This window comes from Eupeodes corollae, chromosome 2, assembly GCF_945859685.1.
Source record: "Eupeodes corollae chromosome 2, idEupCoro1.1, whole genome shotgun sequence".
Taxonomy (NCBI): domain Eukaryota; kingdom Metazoa; phylum Arthropoda; class Insecta; order Diptera; family Syrphidae; genus Eupeodes; species Eupeodes corollae.
The window spans coordinates 76,650,861-76,671,963 of record NC_079148.1 but is presented as its reverse complement, the minus strand read 5'-3'; the positions used below and the strand labels follow the sequence as shown (position 1 = coordinate 76,671,963).

At 34.5% G+C, this 21,103-nt stretch overlaps 2 protein-coding genes across 2 annotated transcripts; both read left to right on the top strand.

Annotated features, from left to right (window-relative positions):
* The first annotated feature begins 299 nt into the window (after positions 1 to 299).
* On the top strand, positions 300 to 9,070 carry LOC129947495 (small ubiquitin-related modifier 3). The gene is made up of 3 exons (XM_056058074.1): positions 300 to 462; positions 8,144 to 8,263; positions 8,326 to 9,070. Exons 1-3 carry the CDS (start codon positions 445 to 447, stop codon positions 8,461 to 8,463), a joined length of 276 nt encoding a protein of 91 aa, XP_055914049.1. The 5' UTR covers positions 300 to 444; the 3' UTR covers positions 8,464 to 9,070.
* Positions 9,071 to 13,008: 3,938 nt separating this feature from the next.
* On the top strand, positions 13,009 to 15,208 carry LOC129947523 (probable serine/threonine-protein kinase clkA). The gene is made up of 2 exons (XM_056058112.1): positions 13,009 to 13,208; positions 13,270 to 15,208. Exons 1-2 carry the CDS (start codon positions 13,140 to 13,142, stop codon positions 15,124 to 15,126), a joined length of 1,926 nt encoding a protein of 641 aa, XP_055914087.1. The 5' UTR covers positions 13,009 to 13,139; the 3' UTR covers positions 15,127 to 15,208.
* Positions 15,209 to 21,103: the final 5,895 nt, after the last annotated feature.

The window sequence follows — 21,103 nt, the reverse complement described above, 5'->3', positions numbered from 1 at the left end:
CTACGAGAATTTAAAAAAAAATATTTTTGTTATTTCTGCTACTTTCATTTATTTCATGATTTTAAGCCATGTTGTAAATATAAAATAACATAACATTTCCTTATCAAGTTCAATTCAAGTAAAATGTCATGTAGGCCGGCAATTAAGTTTCACTGAATGCTACCAATTTAATTTATTTGAAAGAACTGGCATCACCATTATTTGCTCAAATCAAATTGAGCAACAACGCCAGACATCTGTCTAGCTTGCACCTTCAGCGGCATTAAAAAATTGAGCAAATCGAAAAAATACCCGATGAAAGAAAAAACCTCACCTCCGCCATTTAAATAATTGTGTTCTTCAGTGATAAATCGTTGGACGAGTCGTGCTTGGTGTTGAATCTAAATTACAATCGTTTATTCAAGTTAGTTCGGAAGTTAATTTAGTTAAAAACAATATTTCACAATGTCTGATGAGAAAAAGGTGAGTTAATTACTTGTACTTTATTACAATAAATTAATTGAACTTCTCAAAAGATTTGCAAAGAAAAATGTTGGTGCGGGTATGACGCCGACAACATGGCGCGGTGTTCCTCATCCTCCGGCGTTTTCTTTTTTTTTTGCGAAATAGCAAATTTTATTAGATATTTCAAATTATATGAATTTTGTTATTGCAAATACTATTTCTAAATGTAAGCATAAATGTCTAAAAATCAACTTCGCAAAATATTCCACTGCATACCTCGAGAAATTTTAAACTTAACCATAATTTGTCCAAACTACACATTCGTAGTTCTGTTCACGAGGCTGGTTTATAATTTTTTACGAATTGTAATTTCTTTAAAAAAAACACGTTAGTACATGCTATGTAAAAATCTATCTTCTTTTTATGAAATTCACTGGAGTTTTATATGTATACTAGTTACAGTTGCTGCGAAAAGTTTCCGCCCACATCTATTTTCTTCGCAATTAATTGTTTGACAAAAAATATTTGATTTTTTGTGAGGGTTTTAAATTTGGGGGAAAATTGTAATTGTTTGCTTTGCTCTCATTGACACTAGTCTTTTGTTGAAAACTGTGTAGTGTTTTGCGCGCTGAAATTTGGCGTCATTTAGTTTGTAAAAACAATTGCTTGCGCGCCTGGATGTATATTTTGAAATGTTTATTACCTTTTTTTTATTGAAATGTTGTTTTATTAATGAATGCAAATTCAAGAATGTTTTGTAAAATTGTTCATACCCACAAAACATAATTTTTCTTAATAGTGTGACGCATTCGGCTTATCTTCTAACATTGTTTTTAATGCAATAGAAAACATATTTGTCTATAATATTGCATGGGTAGGTATTGAAAGTTGGTGCATCTAGCTGTTATTTGTATATTTTAAAAGCTTAAGTTTTGTTTAGCACATAAAAACTGGATACCTAAAACATCGATGATTGTTTCATGAAAAAGCTTAGGCAGTTATAATTGTCGACAATAATATTCGGTAGATATTTTATAAATAATAATATAAATATAGACTACAATACACACATACAATCTGTTGTATGTATGCCTAACTACTTAAAAAATAAATTAGGGTGGTACAAAATTAAAATATATACAAATGTACAGTGTCGCCCAAAACTAAAGCAACTTGTTTTTTTTTTTATTACAAAATGTCTTTGCTATGTTGGGCTCAATTTTTTCTCAAAGTGCGTACAAATTTTAACGCCCTGATGCCTTTATTTGTTAGATTTATGAGTAAAAGTAGGAAAAAAAACATAGTCAGGAAATCTTTATTCATAGTTTTAGCTCTTTTTTATTTTAAACGCGCAAATATGGTTTATTTCCAAAATTTGTTTGTATATAAATATTACAAATTTTAAGGCAGAAGACAAAAATACAAATTATCTTATGTCTTCTAGTCTTCGAAGACAACTTTCAGTTCACAACCTCGTAGCCGTCCCGAGTCCAAAGTGCCAAGTATGAGAATTACATCTTTTTATTTAAACCGTCATAATATCCATGTAAAATATTGGATGAATGTTAAGTAAGTCAAAAAACTAGTAACAGAAAATGTAGGGTTTTAACCGAAAGGGAAACCTTTTGTTTTGTACCTACATAATTTAACGGTTTTGCTAGGCATTCACAGTAGAAGGTCAAACAAAATCATTTTTATACCTAAACAATAATACAAACTAAAGGATCTTGAGCTACGAACTGCAAACTGAGGATGTTCGCATATTTTGACTTTGACAGCGACGAATTGAATTACCCTTTTCTCCATATTTTCCTCAACCATAATATTTCATACAAAAACAAAACAAGAGTGGTATAATTTTGAGGTTATATTGCGCGTGAACAATTTATTCGTTGCAGTGTGGATGGTATGTGAAAGGCGATAGAGTTTGACAGTTGTAGCAGCTACCAAATTGTTTTTACACAATTTTCTTATTTTAGAGTACAAAATGCAAATCTTTTAGTGAATTAGTTTCTTACAATTTAAATGTGATTTTGTTTGAAATTGACTTTCTGAAATGCGTAAGATCACGTTCGACGTCCCTTCGTTGTTCGCTCTCATGTAAAAGGCCTTTAAATCGTTTTTTGTATGGCAAAAGCAACTTTTAATTAAAATTGCATGGTGTATAAACATACAAACTAGAAGATCCAACGAAATGGAGTCTGAAATACAATTGCAATTTTCGTTGACTATTTCTTCAGTTTCTTGAGACTTTCGATCCCTGAAATCTCCAAAGGATTTTGCGTGTGATTTAATTCAAAAGACGACTACGCTGGTTGAACGATTTCTTCAGCACTTCGGAACTTTGGACAGCAGTATATCTGTATTTCAATGTCTGAGTTCAAGGTTAATGAGTTAGGACTTATTGAAACTTTTCTTTAAAATTTTTAAATAAGTAATGGTAATGGAAGCTTATTACTTACAAAAATAATAACAATTTTTGTAGTAAAATTTACACTAGTATAATGTCAGTTCCAAAAACTTAAAAGTTTAATAAAAATGCTCAGGAATAAGTTTCAATTACATGTACAGTTGTGTAGCAGTTCTGGTCACATTTTATTAGATTGTCAATTATTTAAATAACGGAAATTCTTACAAAAAAAACTACTATGTTGCCTTCATCTAACAGTCTTTAGTTTTCATATCAGAGGCTTTTAGCTTGAAGTTATACCCCACTTTTCCCGGTGAACACTCATTCTATCAAACTCTCTAGATATAGAGTGTTCATAAAAATAGCAGTGCTGTTGATTTTATAATTAAAAAGTGTTAAAAATTCAATTTTTTTATTTTTCGTTAAGTGAACATTTTACTATATAAAGTTTTAAGTATTTGTAACATACTAGCATATCAAAAATTAATAATTAGTAGCTCAAAAATAAACAATGAGCCGGTCAAGACACTGCACCGAAGAAATTCGAAAACTGCGTTTGAAGGGAAAAACCTACCAAAATATTCAAGACATCCTAGGCTGCTCAGCAAAAATGGTCAGTAACGCCTTAAAATGGCAAAATAAACCGATAACATGAGGCCCAAAAAGGATGACTACTGAAAGAACTGACAGAAAAATTGTTCAATTAGCAAAACAGAACCCTTCCATAGGCTCTAGGAAAATAAGAAATGGACTTCAACTATCTGTTAGCGCTGTAATATTACGAAGACGTTTTTTATAAGCGAAGTTACCAGCCCGAAGTCCACGCAAGGTACCATTCTTGGCTAAAAGGCATGTGACAAAAAGAATAGAGTTTGTTAAAGCGCATAAAGATATGGGTTTGCTTTACATATTGCAGGGTAGGGCCTATTAATCGCATCGGGGGTATAAGGGATGCAACCGAGTATGTGAAAATTCTCGAGGATGTTATTTTACCCTATGCTGAAGAGGAAATGGCGTTGGTTTGGGTATACCAACAAGACTATAACCCAAAGCATACGTCAAAAAAGGCAAAATCATGATTTGCGGCGAAGTCATCCCTTATGGAGTTGCCCGCTCAATCCCCTGATCTTAACCCCATCGCAAATTTGTGGGGGGATGTTAAGAACGCAGTTCATAAATCACAACCCAAGAATTCGAAAGAATTGTGGGAAGCAGTGCGTGATTCGTGGAACGCAATACCAGTAGAGAGGTGTCAGGTTTTAGTCATGTCACGCAGATGCGAAGCATTATAAAAAACGGTTGTGCAAAAAAGTACTAATTGCAAGCTACAATTATTTGTATACTTTCATATAACTTATTACAGTTTTTCTTAATAGATCTAGTACTTTGTCATGCACTTCTATTTTTATGAACAGCCATATATTTAAAAAACTGTTTTTGATGTGACAAAGCTTGCTATTTTTATGAACACAACTGTAGGTAAAGTAACTAAGCGGAAGAAAAGGATAGCAGAATAGGTACATACATATGTACAGTGTCGGTCAAAACTAAAGCACGAAATCGTTTCATTTTGGAAAAAGTCAAATAAAACTACAAATTAAGATATAAAATTATTTTTTTTTATTTATTTTAAATAATAATATTTTTGTCTTAAATTAACAGTATTTAGATTTGCTATAATTATTTACATATTTAAAATATTACAAAATATTTAGAATTCTTATGAAAAACGATTGGACAAAACTAAAGCACATGTAGCCTATTTTAAAATAACTCATCGGTATGGTCTATATTTTACAGTTATTTAATGAGAACAACAAAAATAACTTATGTTTTTTCCATTGCGACTAAGAAAAGTGAATTGTTCACCATTCCGCGTCATCTGTTGTAAGCATTGCATCGAGATTTTAAAATGGCTCGAGATAAGTACTCCGAAGAATTAAAAGAAAAAATTGTGTCTGATTTCAATAATGGTGAATCAGTTACATTCATAAGCAAAAAATAAGGCATTAATCATTCAGTGATTTCCCGAGTAATTTCATGTTTTCGTGCTCGAGGAACAGTGCAAACTATTCATAGTGGTGGTAGACCGCGAAAAACTTCAAATCGCGAAGACAGAAAAATCGTCAGAGTTAGTAAAAAAGATCCTTTCATATCATCGGAAATCATTAAAAAAGAATTGGGTTTAAAAATATCAAGCAGGACTATCCGGAGAAGAGCGGTTGATGGTGGCCTCCGATCATATCGAACAGCTAAAAAAACATTTATTTCTGCGAAGAACAGACGTGCCAGACTTGAATTTGCAAAAGCACATTTGAACTGGAATGCGGCGAAATGGAGGACGGTCCTCTTCTCTGATGAATCGAAGTTCAATTTGAAAGGATAAGACGGATTTCATACAGTACGCAGGCCAGAAGGTAAACGTTTAAATCCTCGCTATTCAAAAGGAACAATAAAACACGGTGGGGGTAGTATTATGGTCTGGGGATGTTTTTCCTGTGTTGGAGTCGGACCGATAGAGGTAAAATGGATCGTTTCATGTATAGAGATATCCTTCAAAATGTCATGTATCATTATATAGAAGAAAATATGCCATTGAGATGGATATTTCAACATGACAACGATCCTAAACATACTGCTAAAGTTGTGAAGGATTGGTTAAATCAAAATAATGTTAAAGTAATGCAATGGCCAGCACAATCCCTGATCTCAACCCCATAGAGAATCTATGGGGAATTGTAGATCAGAGGATTGATCGCTCCAATTGCAAAAACCAAGACTCACTTTTTCAACAGGCTCAAAGTGTTTGGAATAATATCCCCAGCCAGTACATAGAAAACCTTATGAACTCCATGGCGTATCGATGTGCTGCCGTCATAAAAAATAAAGGATATGCCGCTAAATATTGAAATTTAAATAGTTTTAAAGATTGTGTTTGTGAAATGTGCTTTAGTTTTGTCCAATCGTTTTTCATAAGAATTCTAAATATTTTGTAGTATTTTAAATATGTAAATAATTATAGCAAATCTAAATATCGTTAATTTAAGACAATAATATTATTATTTAAAATAAATAAAGAAAAAATAATTTTATATCTTAATTTGTAGTTTTATTTGACTTTTTTCAAAATAAAATGATTTCGTGCTTTAGTTTTGTCCGACACTGTATATGCCAAAAAGTCGTCGAATGTGTGAAAGAGTGGTGACCTGGATTATTGCACTTTTTAGCCTTAATGAATTCTTCTTATTTTTGGCCTAAAATTTGTTACTTAATTGGAATACTTTGTATCTTCTTATTTATTAATTAAAATTCATCAAATGTTACGTTTTAAAATTAATAACTTAGGTGGCGCAACAGTCCGTTGAGAACTAAGGCCTAGCGACTTACAAATCTCAACCATTCCTGTATGCGAGTAATGTTGTCAATAATGGAAGGGGCCTACAGTTTAAAGCCGAGTCCTAACGGCTTATTCAAGAAAGCACTTTTCATGACAAAAATAACTTGCAGGAATTGTCAAAACCTCTGACATGACAGTCCGACGCACTAACCTTCATGCTACGTTACTACTAATACTGATAACGTTTTAATTTACAATATTTACCTAAATCTATAGCTTATACCAAAATAAATAATTTCAAAACTTGCAGATTTGAGGTTGGCATTTGTAGAGTCAGTGAGTTATTAATAATTATTGTTTTATTCGTAAAAAAAGTGCTAAGTTTAACGATAGTTGTAATTCCGAAGGATTGTACGTTTAAGGGCAATGCGGTAGTTAAGACATCTAGCAAATACTTAAAGGTTGACTTTAGAGCTATTGAAATCTAAAAATTATTATTAGTAATAGAGATTAAATAACGTTGAATGTGTAATTTTATTCTTACAATACTTCGGGTAACTCGCAATAGATTGGAATGGTCTCTTCACTGCCTCCCAACAATTCGACAGTGTTGCCTATTCTTCTTCCTCAAGCAACAACTGTCAAAACACATTCAGATAGTTTGGTTCATTTTCCGAACATAAATAGACACCCTACTTGAAAACGGAAAGGGAAATTTTGTATACCCGCTTACTTAAAAAGTTTTCAAATACATCGATTGAAAACGTATTAAAAGTCTTATTACGTCACTCAACATCCAGAAAATTGCAATATTTCGTTCATTTTGCACTTTTTATGCTTAGTAAAAACCGTAGGTTCAGATTTCGTAATCTATTTCCATCACAGAAATGGGAAAATGTATTAAGATCTATTTTATCTTCAGTTGTCATCTCTTTATTCAAAACTTTTAAAAATTTAGGGGAATACAAATATTGCGGGTGAAACTACTGATAGGGTTGATGGTTTTACATTTGTCAATATTTTAAATGAACCGATTTTTATTGCAAAATTCCCAAAATTGATTTAGATCTGCTTGTAAGTCTTTACAATCCATGATGGAGTTAATAATTTGAGCAACTTGTAACATCATTTGCATAGATTAGCAATAAAGAATTATTTAAAAAAGGGGGACAAATTATTAATAAATCAAATTAAAAGCAATTGACCAATGTGACACCCTTGAGGTATACCACAATTGACATGAAGGGTTATGATTAGCATGGCATCAAAAAAATGGCAGCTGACGCAATGGTTAGAAACGTAAGATGATGTGCCTCGATCCACCTCATCGAAAATTATCCGTCAACATTTAACGCAGGATAATGCGACGCTTTCCGGTTAAATACTTGCAATAGTTTTATTTTAGACAGATACAAACAAATCCTTCTCCAAAGTCCTCCGACATGTTCTTGTTGCGGAAACAGAGGAATTGGTATTTATGAACACACATTTTTATTTAGGTAAAAGTTTTTCTTGAATCTAGAAGAAGATTAGACGATTAAAAGGAATTGTAGAATAAGAAGATAAGAACAAGATTCGAAGATAACATTACTTACGTCGAGTCAGATAGTTCATGTACATATATTCCTTTCCTTTCTGAATTACCTATTTTCTATTTTTTTTTATTTCGTGTGCTTAGCTCGTTGGATTCAACGTCGAAAAGCAATCGAAAATAAGGTAGTCCATTTTTTAAAAAAAACTGAAAACATACCTAAAAATGTTTCTGATAATCGAATTCATGCTTTAAATAAACAACAATAATAGTTATATCCGTCTTTGTAAAATTAGATTTAAGTTATGTACATTGTACACAAATAAAAAAAATAACATATTTTTGTTGCTATAACTTTTTAGAGTTTCACAACATAAACTCTTTATTAAATCTGTTTTTGTTTTGGTTTATTTTCAACTAGGGATCCGAAACTGAACACATCAACTTGAAGGTATTGGGACAAGACAATGCCGTAGTACAATTCAAAATCAAAAAGCATACTCCACTGCGAAAACTGATGAACGCTTATTGTGATCGAGCGGTATGTTTTCTTAAATGACAATTTGTGTATAATATTTATAATTGTTTTTTTTTTTACTCTAGGGTCTGTCTATGCAAGTGGTACGGTTTCGATTCGATGGACAACCCATTAACGAGAACGATACACCAACTTCACTTGAAATGGAAGAAGGCGACACGATCGAAGTCTACCAACAGCAGACGGGTGGTGGCCTAAATTAAGACCGAAGATATAACAATATTATTAAAACTAAAAAATAAAACAAAAAAAAACTATTCCTCTTTAATACAATAAAAAGAAAACAAAATTAATATTTAAAAAAAAAATGAACAGAATATCATTCTTTTAATCTTAATTTTATTACTTTATAATTATGTATGTTAGAACAAAGCAAAACAAAAACAAAAATGACAAACATACCCAGTCCATTAAACTACAGTTCTCTCGCTCAAAAACACACATTTCAAAAACAGCTACTTGTACTGATCCAGAAGCGATAAAGGAACAACACTTAGACCTTAGAGTATGCAACATAAATGTAAACAAAAATACACCATAATAATTAATAATGAAAAAATAAGAAAAACAAAATGTATGTGTAAAAGTTTTCAAATTCAAATTGGTGGAAAATCTGAATTTATCACTTTGGGTTTATTATTTTGTCAAGTTTTGTTTGTAAGGCTCTGATCTTCAGTCGTCTTGCAAGGAACTTTTTTGGCTAAGCAAAACTAAATATGAATGAAAGTTTTAACAAAAATAAATGTATCTGTATTTAGAATTTTTTTCATGTTAAGGAAATAAAAGCAAAATCATTTTCAAGAGATAAAATTGTATTATTTTGGGAATTTTAATATCGGTATTTGTTGTTTGTTTTTAATTCTATGAATTGAAACTGGGCCCTGGGCAAACGGTTTTAACTTTAGGGTTAGGAACGGGGAAAGGCATGTAGAGCAAAAGAGAACACCCCAAATCTCGCCTCACGTTTTTTAGTCGTTTTGCTGAAAAGAGAAACCAACCAAAAACAGGGTGCGTTTTGTTTTTCCTGAACAGTGCTTTTTAAGATGCCCAAAAAAAACTTTGGATAACATAAAGGCGTGAGTTGTGAAGACTTCATTTACAGACAAAATCTATCTAAACGTTCAAAAGGTATATCGAAATATTAACTCTTTGTTCCCGACGCACGCTGTAAATTACATATTAGATTTGGTTTCTGCCACGAAGGAAAATGATGACAAAACAAAATAACTAATCCCCTGGAAGCTTAACTAAAGGCAAGCAAAGAAGAACAATTTCATAAAATGGACTCGAGACCTTGACTAAAATTTATGGCATAGAGAACCTATATTATCTTTCTTGAAAAACTCAAAATTAAATTTAACCAAATCTGTTTATTTTTTTCTTAAACGTTAATCGTACGAAAGTGGATAAATTTTCAAAATTGCGTAATTTCTTAAAAGCAGGAAGTATTGCTACTGGCTGCTAGAGTGCGTTTCGACTTTTCGATGTGGGTTTGTCAGTTTTTAGTCAATCGAGCCTTTACATTTTTCTAACACATCAGGACAAAATTTTTCTAAAGGAAGGAGAATTGTGGTAAAAATCAAAGAAATGGCTGAACCTACCATTCTGGAGATTTAATTGTTAAAAAAGGGAAAGGATAGTAAAAAACGAGGGTTCGTATTTATATTTATTAACTCTAACAAACCAGGAGAGTCTATGATACAGGGTCCAGCAAACGTTAGACGTTTATATTCAAAGCTATTTATAGATAAAATATTATTCCGGTAATAGATAGATAGAGGTCGAAGTGCCGTTTTTAGTAATCATAATAGCGTGGCACTGTAAGCACCGCGCATTTTTCGTAGAGGAATATATCCGTATTTCCGTATTTTTTCGAAAAGAGATATTAAGATCTTCCTCCAACCAAACTTAAACCAGTTTACTAGGAACAGTAGGAACCACAAAGAAGTCTGGTTCCAACAAGATGGAGCCATAGCAAACACTTCACAGCGTCCACTTTTAAAATATGGGATATCTTTTTGCTGGACCCTGTAAAAATGATAAGTTGGTAGACGACTTTGCGAAAGCGTTTGGAGGCTTAAAAGCTGTAAGCAGTCTTCATAAGGGGATACGCAAGGTAAAATGAAAAAATCTCCGTTGTACTGTTTCGACTCTTTGCAAGTGAGCAATGTGGAAAGGTGACCAAATCTGACTAGCTTATTTAAGGCTTGAAATAAGTGATATAAATATTATATAAACTTCTGTAGTACCCGTTGCCTGATGGTCAGTGCGTTGGACTGTAGTGCCAGGAGCCTTGGGTTCAATCCCAGTCAGCGTCATTTAAGTTTCTTTTCATGGGTACTACCTCTTGCGAGGAATTAACAAATCCTCCAAAAGTAATTCTTGTCATGAAAAGTACTTTCTCAAATTAGCCATTCGGATTCAAGTTTAAACTGTAGGTCCCCTCCATCTTTGGCAACATTACTCACAGACAGGAATGGTTGAGAATTGTAAGCCACTAGGCCGTAGTTCTCAAAGGACTGTTGCGCCACCTATTTTATTAAGGACTTTGTAAAGTATGATTCGTTATATTCTTTAAACCAGCGATTAATAAGGCCAAGAGAAGAATTGGAATTGGAATTATATGGCTTGTATGAAATTGAAAATTTACCTTTATCACATATTAACCCAAGATCAGTAAAACAACAGTGGCAGGAGAAAATTCATTCCTTGCCAGATGAAGAAGTCCCAAGGAAGTTGAGCGTTGAGGGAAGACCGTCTGATTGTCTTTTAACGCAAGTCTGCATCTTACAAAGATACAAATGGTAACGAGATATATAAGTTTTTCATAACCTGTTTCTGACATTAAGAATGTTGCAAATTCTTTTGTGTACCAGGAAGGAGATGAAATACAGTTTTTTGTAACGCATTTGAAGCGGAAATAGAGGCGTAGAAAAAGAAAAGAGCTACATATGTAAGAAAGTTGATTGTGGAACAGTTTTCAGACCTTATAGTTGGAGCCAGGGTTACCTTTGAGGACACTTTAGTGTCATTTTGACACATTTTTATCGTTCGGACACCAGGGTACCACTTTTGCAATAATAAGTCGATTTGGACACTTTTTATAAATCTAGCAAATTCTTTGGATACTATTTTAAGCAAAACAAACAATTCCGTCGAAAAATAGAGCGCAAACAACCAAAATAAAAAAAAAAACATCTACACCAAACTATCTATTTCTATCTCTATATTTCATACAAAAACTTTCAGCTTTAAATGCTTTAAGAGGAAAAATTTTTAAGTTAGAAGAATGGGTTTCTATTAATATTTTTCTGCAGAAGTATAAAAAATAAATATCAAAGAAATAATGTGATATCAAATACGAAGACTTTTTAAAACTGTTTTCTAAACAATTTTTCACTTATATTACCTGAATTTATGTTCTTAATTGTTAATTGTCATTTAACCTGCGTTTTAATTGGCATTTCTAAGGGACACCATTTTTAACACTATTTATGAAAATCTTCAGTGGTCAAATTGGTTGGAGAATTATATTCCATACAGAAGAAGAAAGATAAAGATCCTCCTTTATCAGAAGAAGAAAGATAAAGATCCTCCTTTATCTTTCTTCTTCTGATAAAGCATGGAAAGAAGATGAGAGTTTTTAGGCACGGAAGATTTAAATGGGTTCTAGGAGAAGGTGTGGCAAAGTTGTCTACCAAACTTATTGAGGATGCCACTCATTTTTTAGAGGGGATGAAACATGATTCATCCTCTTATGTGATTCATATTTTTTTATTTGAATAAAACTTAAATTCCAAAAGGAAGAAACTTAGTTTAATAAGAGTCGTTTTTAAGAGTTGTGTTGAAAAAAAATACCTACTTCTAGGTATATAAATAATTAAAAACTGTAGATTTAAACCTAAGGCAATTTGATAACGATATAATAAAATATAAATATTTCAGATTACTAGGCAAAGTTACCACAATTATTATTAATTTGGTACTATTTTTGGAATTCCTTTTTTCGCAGGTCCATATATCTTTTTACAGCAACAATTTGGGATCCTGGGTCAATTTGAGAATCCTAAACATTATTTTTTATTATGATGCAAATAGTAAGGTTGTGGTAGTACGAATGACAACCATCATTGACATACTAGATATAGACTGCTAATCCTTCTTTATTCTCATCCTCCTTAAAATTGATTCAACCTCTTTAGCTTTGCTTCTCCTCTTGTAGTTTGGTGGACAAAATTATAATTAATTTGCAAACGCCCTCTGTTGTTTCTTTTCTTCCAAAAGCATTTTTGGAAAAGGACATCTTATATAATAGAGTTTGACTAAATACAAAAATCCAGTTCAAAATTGTCTCCATATACTATCGCTGAACTTATAGAAGCGCATACGCATTAAGGAATCTATGACACCAACACGAAGTTGGTATTTTAATGTTTCTTAAATGTAACTTTCTTAAAAATCAAGCACCTCAACAGACAGCCTTTCTTTTTAAAAACACTTTTATCTTTTCTTTATTGTGTCAAGATAAATTGAACAATGAGGAAATGAAACCACACTTGCTTAGTTAGTCTAAATTCTTATGATTGTGCCTTCACGCTTGGTGTTCATTAAGATGTTTGTTAACATATCCAACAAAAAAAGTACTACCAATCATGCCAAGTGGACCAATACCATAAAAGTTTCCTAGTGAGTTCGAGGTGTTAAGGCTGCTTTATATGTATTACACCTAATGACAGCCGTGTTTCGAGCCACTAGCCATTAGGTTTTCAACAAATAATTGGCCAAACAAAAAAAAAACAAATCCAAATTATTAATTTTAATCTTATTAATCAAGAAATAATGTAAACTTTTCAAAAAAGGCATTCAAAATTAAATAAACATGAATTATAATAATAAGAACAGCGTGTCACTCTCTTTCCTTACTAGTTCTTGGGGCACATTTAGTTCGGTGAGCAAAAGAAAGAAGGTCTACCAAACAATGTCTAATCGATAAACAAATTTCTCTTCAGAGATACGATCGACAACCGAAATACAAGAACTCGGAAAATACCACAGGGTCTAATTTAAATGAAGAAAATAATTCACAGAATCAATCTAAATTTGATGGTAATGACTTCAAAGACTTCAAGAATTCAGGTGGTGATTCTTTCAATACAAACGCATGTGGCAATCAGATGAACAATATCGGGGATAATTTCTACCTGAATTCCAAAAACTTCGGGTCCCAGCAGAACTTCAGTAACTTCGGGTCCCAGCAGAATTCCAGTAAATTTGAGTCCCAGCAGAACTTCAATAACTTTGGGTCCCTGCATGATTCCAGTAACTGCGGGTCCCAGCAGAACTCCTGTAACTCCGAGTCCCAGCAGAACTCCAAGAGCTTCGGGTTTCTGCAGAATTCCAGTAACTTTGGGTCCCAGCAGAATTCAAGTAACTTCGGGCCCCAGCAGAATTCCAGTAACTTTGTGTTACAGCAGAATTCCAATAACTTCGAGTCCAAGCAGAATCAGGGTAATTCCAATTACTTTAAACCACAGCAGAACAGATCAAATTCCAATAGCTTTGGACCACAGAAATACCAATCTTATTTTAACAATGCGAACAACTCTAAAAACCAGAGTGTAACTTGGCTTTCCGGATCTGGAAAGGGATCAAATAACAATGCCAATGGTGGCAACAACAATAGCTCAAATTATGTACCATTTCGTAAGTTCAAACAACATTTTACGAGTCGTCCAAGTGAACCATCTAATGATAACTCGTCTGCTCCAGCCTTGTTCATGGGCAGAGACCAATCATATCCAAATGAATTGAATGCTCTAATGAATCCTTTCTTCTGTGGCGTGTGCAATTCCCGGTTGAATTCTATTAAAAGCGCTAATATCCACTATGAATCGAAGGCTCACGATAAGCACATCACAAACTGGATGAAAAAAAACTTCGCTGACAAAGGTCTGGCTGTGCCAGAAGTTCAGCGATTCGTTACCGAAGAGACGGTCGGCCCATATCGCTGTGAACTGTGTAAGATCGACCTAACTTCGGCCCAACATGCTCTCCAACATAACAATGGCAGGCGCCATAGACAGGCTGCTTCAAAGATCTCACCACCAACTGGAATTGGTTACTATAATGTAGATGGTGACTGGGTTGAAACGGGTAAAGTACTTGACAAGGTAACCGGAAAGGAGGCTTCTTACATCTTGGTCAACACACCGTCAGGCTTCGAACCAGTTGTTCTGCATGTAGCGTCCAAAGCTGAGACCGGTGTAAAGAGAACTGCTGAGCTAAATGCCAACAATTCCGAAGTGTCTCCAGAAAAGAAACAAAATCTAGAAGTACAACCTCACGACGTAGAGATGGAAAAACTAAAGATGATGAAGGAGGAGCAGTATCGAACGATGATAACCGATTATGAGAAAACTAAGCAACAAGAGAATAGCTCCTCCACTCCAAAGACAGACAACAATAAATTCAAGGCTGCATCGTTGGTTTCTCCAGACTCTACCGGCAACATCCAAACACCACAAGAAGCTTTAAATTCACAGCAATGTAAAATATGTGGAATTGCCACCACATCGTACGATCAAATGTTGCTTCATCTCAAAGGGATACGCCATACCAAAAAACTCCGACTCCTCGGTGAACCACCACTCTCAGATATGTTCGACAAAACACCTACTAGCATTCTGGCGAGTTTAGATAGTACTAATCCGTCAGATGTGTCCATATACAGGACACCGAGTGGGTCGTACTACTGTAAAACTTGCAACGTCAGCCAAGAAGATGTTGCACGCATAAAGAAGCATATTTCGAGCAAGGCTCATTTGGCTGCAGTTAGGAAGAGTGCAGATGTACCGATGGTGTGTTAAGGAAGAGAGGAAAACATCCTTGGGAAGAAATTGTATTTTAAACTTAACTAATTTAATAAACAAATAAATTATTATAATCTTACCCCTCAGCCTTTTATTTTCTTTCTTTTTATTGTAAGCGTTTGTTACCAATAACAACCTCTTAAATGTTTTTAATGTGAGACATTGACATTGATTGCTTTGGTTGATTGATGATGATTTTGATGATTTTTAATAATTTATATTTATTGTATTTTTTTATGTAGATATGATTTGAAATTCATCTTCACCAATGAATATAGACGGTTTATTTTATGTAGTCATCCATTGGAAAAATAAATTCATTTATTTTTTAATCAATTTTTTTCAAAACGAAGATTTCCGGCGTTTTTATTACTTGGCAGATTGGGCGGTATACTTCGATTGTATTTGTATCTTTTTTCGGAATAGGTAGAAGATTTCCAGGTATGAGGAATGATAGAGTTGTTTAAGATACTATTATAAAGATCAAGAACTCTCTGCTTAGTTTTATAAGGTAGATTTTTCAGTATTGGATAAGATATCTCTGCTTGGGGTTTTGCCTTTGACCTTGCTAAGTGAGGTTTCAAGTTCGACTAATGTTATCGGTTGTCCGATACGTCGAGCTGTCGGATTAGCAGCATGTCTATCCATGTCTTATCCTTATCCCATGTCTATCCAAAATAATGGAACAAATAATTGCAAAGCGCATACTATGGTTTTCCGAAACAAACAAGCTCATAAATCCTAACCAAGTTGCCTTTAAGTCCAACAGAGCATGTGTCGACGCTCTTCTTTATATCGACTATATTGCTACAAAAGCTCTATCAACAAAAAAACACGTATCCGTCCTCTCCATTGATTTCCAAAAAGCTTTCGATAAAATGGGCTGGAAGAAAAATAACAAATAGAACTTTTTGTGTAAAGACTAATAACTAGCGTCTACTCTTCCAACTACCCATTGTTTAACGGTATACCCCAGGGATCACCTCTCTCGGTGGTTTTATTTATAATTGCATTCGACGGTATAGACATGATTTTGAAAAAGCAAAAATTACTGGATCACTGCATTTATGCAGACGATATACAGAGGTAGTCAAAAGTATTTACACAACAATATTTTTTGTGCACATTAAATTGAAAAAGCTTTTTCTTGTTGTTGTGTTTGTTGCAGTCCAACAAAATGCAATGTTGTTTAAAGCCTTCTGTATGCCTTAGCCTAGTAACCGAATTAATAATTGGTTACATCTCCTTTGGCATCAATAACTGCCTGCAATCTGGCTGGAATTGATCCAACCAAATTGCGCGTAAAGTCAACCGTTAATTTGGACAAAATTTCAGTTATTTTAGCAATTGTGTCATTGTATTTTCGGTCCTTATCAATTGTCCTCTGACGGGGTCTGCGCAAGTCAGGGAAGAACAACTTGATTTACTGCACTCAAAAGTCTTGTAGGCAACCATCCTTTATGACATGGAGCATTGTGTTTTAAGATCCAGTCGATAGTTGGTAAAAGCCTATTGCCGGATACAAAGGCATGGTCATTTAAGATTGTTGCATATCCAGACTGCTTAAGAGTGCCCTCAATTGGTTCCAAATCTTTAAAACCGTAGTAAGATAAACATCCCCAAAACATCACCGTGCCAACTTCTTGATATTAGATGTTTCTCATAATTTTCTAATAAATACAAAATAAATAAAATTGAATTGAAGTTAAAATAGATCTTAGGGCCGAAAGGCATTAGTAGTTAGTGTTATAGTTTAACTTAGAGTGTCCGTATGGGACCATTAAGTTAGTTGTAAGTTATGGATAATTAGGCTAGTTTTATGAATTTTTGTCTAGCTTTAAGATAGGTTTAAGAATGAATTAATAAAAATGAATTTAAAAAAAAACCGTGCCACCTCCGAATATGTTTAGCGGCTGAACTGCATCTTTCTTCTTCTCACGTTGTAAATGCATACAGTATTTACTAAACGAGCCCTGGAATTGAAATATAGCCTCAACACATTAAACCAAAATTGTGAAGGCTTTTGGATGCACTCCAAGGCAAATGAGAGGCGTTTCGCTTTGTTGGTTTCAGAAATATCGACCACTTTGCGCACAACATATGTGTTCATGTTAATTTCTTTTAATCTCCGGCGCAGTGTAGCATCACTAACTTTTTTCCAATAAGCTGATTCGATGCTGCTGCAACCTTAACGCGACTTATTGTGTTATTTTGTATGATAGTGCCTATCAATTTTCTGCATTCTCTTTGAGTTATCACCGATTTCTTCCCAGTTCTCTTTAAATTGTCCAAGCAATTGTCCGTGTCCTTCTTTTTAACTAAATTATAAACAGTTTTAATTGAAATTCTATAAATGTTTACTAAATCCGAAGCCGAAATCCCGCATTTGAACTTGCTAACGATCTCCGATCGAGTTTCAATGGATAATTCTTTTCTTTTCGTCATTCTATTTATATATGTTATGTAAAATTGATTGAAGAAATTATAGATTAATCGAAAACGTCAGGCGCCAAATTGTCGATCCAAAAATGTAAATTACTCCACATTTGTAGAAAACAAAATTGTGCACAACATAATTTTAATATAAACTAAACAATGTACAAATCCAAAATGTTAGTCACTTAAGTATTCTAGGTTTGGTCTTTAACAGAACGTATTGTTGGAAACAACACTGTACAGATCTTAAGAAATCACCAGCTGCGAGAACTAATATTGTAAGATATGTAGCTTGAAATAAAAGTAATGTTCATATAAATACCCTTTCAAACACTACGAGAATGTTAGGTTTAGGTAAGATTAAATATGGGTTGGATATATATGGGCATTGTCCTAAATCAATTTTAAATATAATAAAACCAACTTACCACGCCGCAGCAAGGAGAAGCATCAACGCGTTCCCAACAACGCCTATACAAAATATATTAGCAGAAGCAGGACTACCAAGCATAGAGGAATGAAGAGATACTATAACTGCTAAACTGTTTGCGAAACTGTCGTTTTCCAGAAATTCAATAATCGATAACGATTTCAAAAAAGCACCTGATCATAAACTTAAAAAAAAGGATCCCATCCGCCATTCCTACGATTTTAATAAAAGCAGCTGAGTTTAAACTACCAACTAAACAGGAGCGCCAAGATACTCCTCGTATTCTCCCATGGTTCATCAACCCGGAATCTCTAATATTTACTCTAGCTAATTATAAAAAAGAAAATACCAGCAATAGTATCTACCGCTAACTCTACACAACCATATTACTCGAATTTAAATCGGATGGATGGATATTTATATTTACCGATGGTTCTAAGAAAACTGAAAACACATCATTTGTGGTGACTCTCAAAAACGGTGCCATTGCTTGCATCCGGGGCAACTAATACGACAGTGCAGCTAACCCAGCCAATAATGCTCCTGTATATAGCTTTAATATCCACACCAAACAAGATCTGCTAAAAATCATTCAAAAAGAGTCAAGATCCGTCATAAACCACGACTGGAGCCTATACCAGCATCATTACAAAAAACTCAATCCTAATAAACTCGCCTCCGTATACCCAACAAACGTTTCCAAACACAAAATTTCGAATTTTGTACGACTTCGACTTGGACACACATCAACCTCTCATCAACATCTTCTCAAAAAAAAAAATCTGCCACCACTTTGTACAAATTGCAATACCAGGTTGGACCTGAATCAGATCCTGGAACACTGCCCTGTATTGCAACCCATAATCAAAAATGTATTTATGAAACTATCCGAAGAACTAGTTCCACAAATATCGACAAAATATCAGATTTTCTTTCATTGGTAGAAAGATTTGAGCCACTCTAGGCAATACAATCGCAACAAAACACGTGAGTGGGGGAACACCCCATTGTGGTGTCTTTTCGCCTCATCTATGGCTTCTGGTCATGGATACAATTCTCGTTAAATTAGAGAGATGTGGAGTGATTTGGTGCTATTGGTGTCAGGAAAGTACACCTCTGTGATTAGTGAAATCACGGAGTCAGCTTTGAAGAAAGTTAGCAGCAAGGCCACGAGTTGTGGACTAGGAGTTAACCAAAGTATAGCTGAACTGTTGCTCTTTACCACCAAAACTAAAGTACCGCCCTTCACGCTACCTCGACTCAGCGGTCAAATCCTATCATTGTCTTCCAGTGCAAAATATTTGGGTGTTATACTCGACCCTAAACTAAACTGGAAACTAAATCTTGAAGTACGGGTGAAGAAGGCCTGTGTTGCCTTCTACTCCTTCAGCAAAACGTTCGGCAAAAAGTGGGGACTTCAGTCGTAGATGATTTTATGGACGGACACAGCCGTAGTACGCCCTATCTTAACATATGGTTCGATTGTGTGGTGGCCTGCTCTTAGCAAAAGCCTATAAAATTGATAAGCTAAAGAAGGTTCAGAGAACAGCTTGCGTGGGCACCACAGGGGCCATGCGTTCCCGCCCAACAGACGCCTTAAACGTTATTTTGGATCTTCTACCACTCGACCTTTTTTTTAAATACATAGTTTCCTGCAGCGCTATTAGGCTGAAGGAATCAAACAGCTGGTTGTCAAAACCTTATGGTTACAGCAACACAACAAAATTGATTCCCTCAGATATTATCTCGGTAGACACTGACTACTGCACTCCTACTTTGAGCCTTAGTAAGGGTTTTAAGGTTATTTTCCCATCCAGAGAAGATTGGGAGGATGACATCGTGTCGATAGGTTTCGACACAACCATCTTTACTGACGGCTCAAAGATGGAGTGCGGAGTTGGTTTATGGATCTTTTCTGAGTCCCTAAATGTAGCAAAATCCTTTAAGCTTCCTGACTTTGCTAGCGTTTTTCAGGCTGAACTGCTGGCAATAAGGGAGGCATGTAAGATACTTAAACAAAGCCCAAATCAAAACCGAAATGAGGCTATCTTTACAGACAGTCAGGCAGCTGTCAAATCCATTAACTTGGCCACATCCTTATCTAAATTGGTTAAGTGATGTCGCGATGAGCTTGCGAACCTGAATATTAACCTCGGTGTCACCCTGATCTGGGTGGTATCGTGGGAAATGACCGGGCTGACGAGCTAGCCAAGCAAGGATCGGCCCTTAATAGCTCACTTGCGGAAATGGTTAACATTCCTCTATGAAGGGTAAAATCTTTTCTATCTACCAAACTGAATCAAACCGAAGGTGGAGCAATTTGCCCAACTGCATTATATCTAGGAAGATATGGCCCACCTATAATAAAACCCGTACAAACGATCTTCTATGCAGGCCAAGGCAAGACATAGCCAAGATTGTTGCGGTTTGTACCGGACATTGGCCTATAGGAGTTCATGCGGAGAAGTTGGGTACCTCCTACAATACCTTTTGCGTAGTTGTAGTGACCAAAGACAAAGTGAAACGATAATCCATTCCTCTGCAAATGTCCTGCTTGGCAAACACTAGAATGAAATACTTTGGAAAAGCATTCTTTCACGAACTTGATGAGCTATCTTAAGCCTTAGAAATGAAATTGCCACTTTCTAAGCGGATATATTTTCATATCATGACTTATTTCAAATTAGAAATCTACTTGTGACTTGATTGGAAATTTTTTTTAAATTAAAATTAATAAAAAATAGGCTTAGGCTGTGGATATGCCTATATATGAAATTAAATTCTACAAACATAAGGTTATATTTTGGATAGACAAAAACAAACCATATTTGCGACCTGTATAATAATTCTTGCAGGCCAAGTAGTCTCGGTCCATTTGAATCTCATCACTCAAAGGTTCATGTGGATTGTGGCAGTGGATTTGTAGGTTGGTGAACGAAGTAGTCATCATCTTTGGAATACGCTAACAAACAATCATGGGCTGCATCGCATATTTTTGCTATTTGTAACTGGCCAGTAAATATATTTGCATACAATTAACTTTTGGCTTCGGTATTAATCGGAATTTCTCCTAACTTACAGGTAGCATTCTTTTTGTCCTGATTTAAG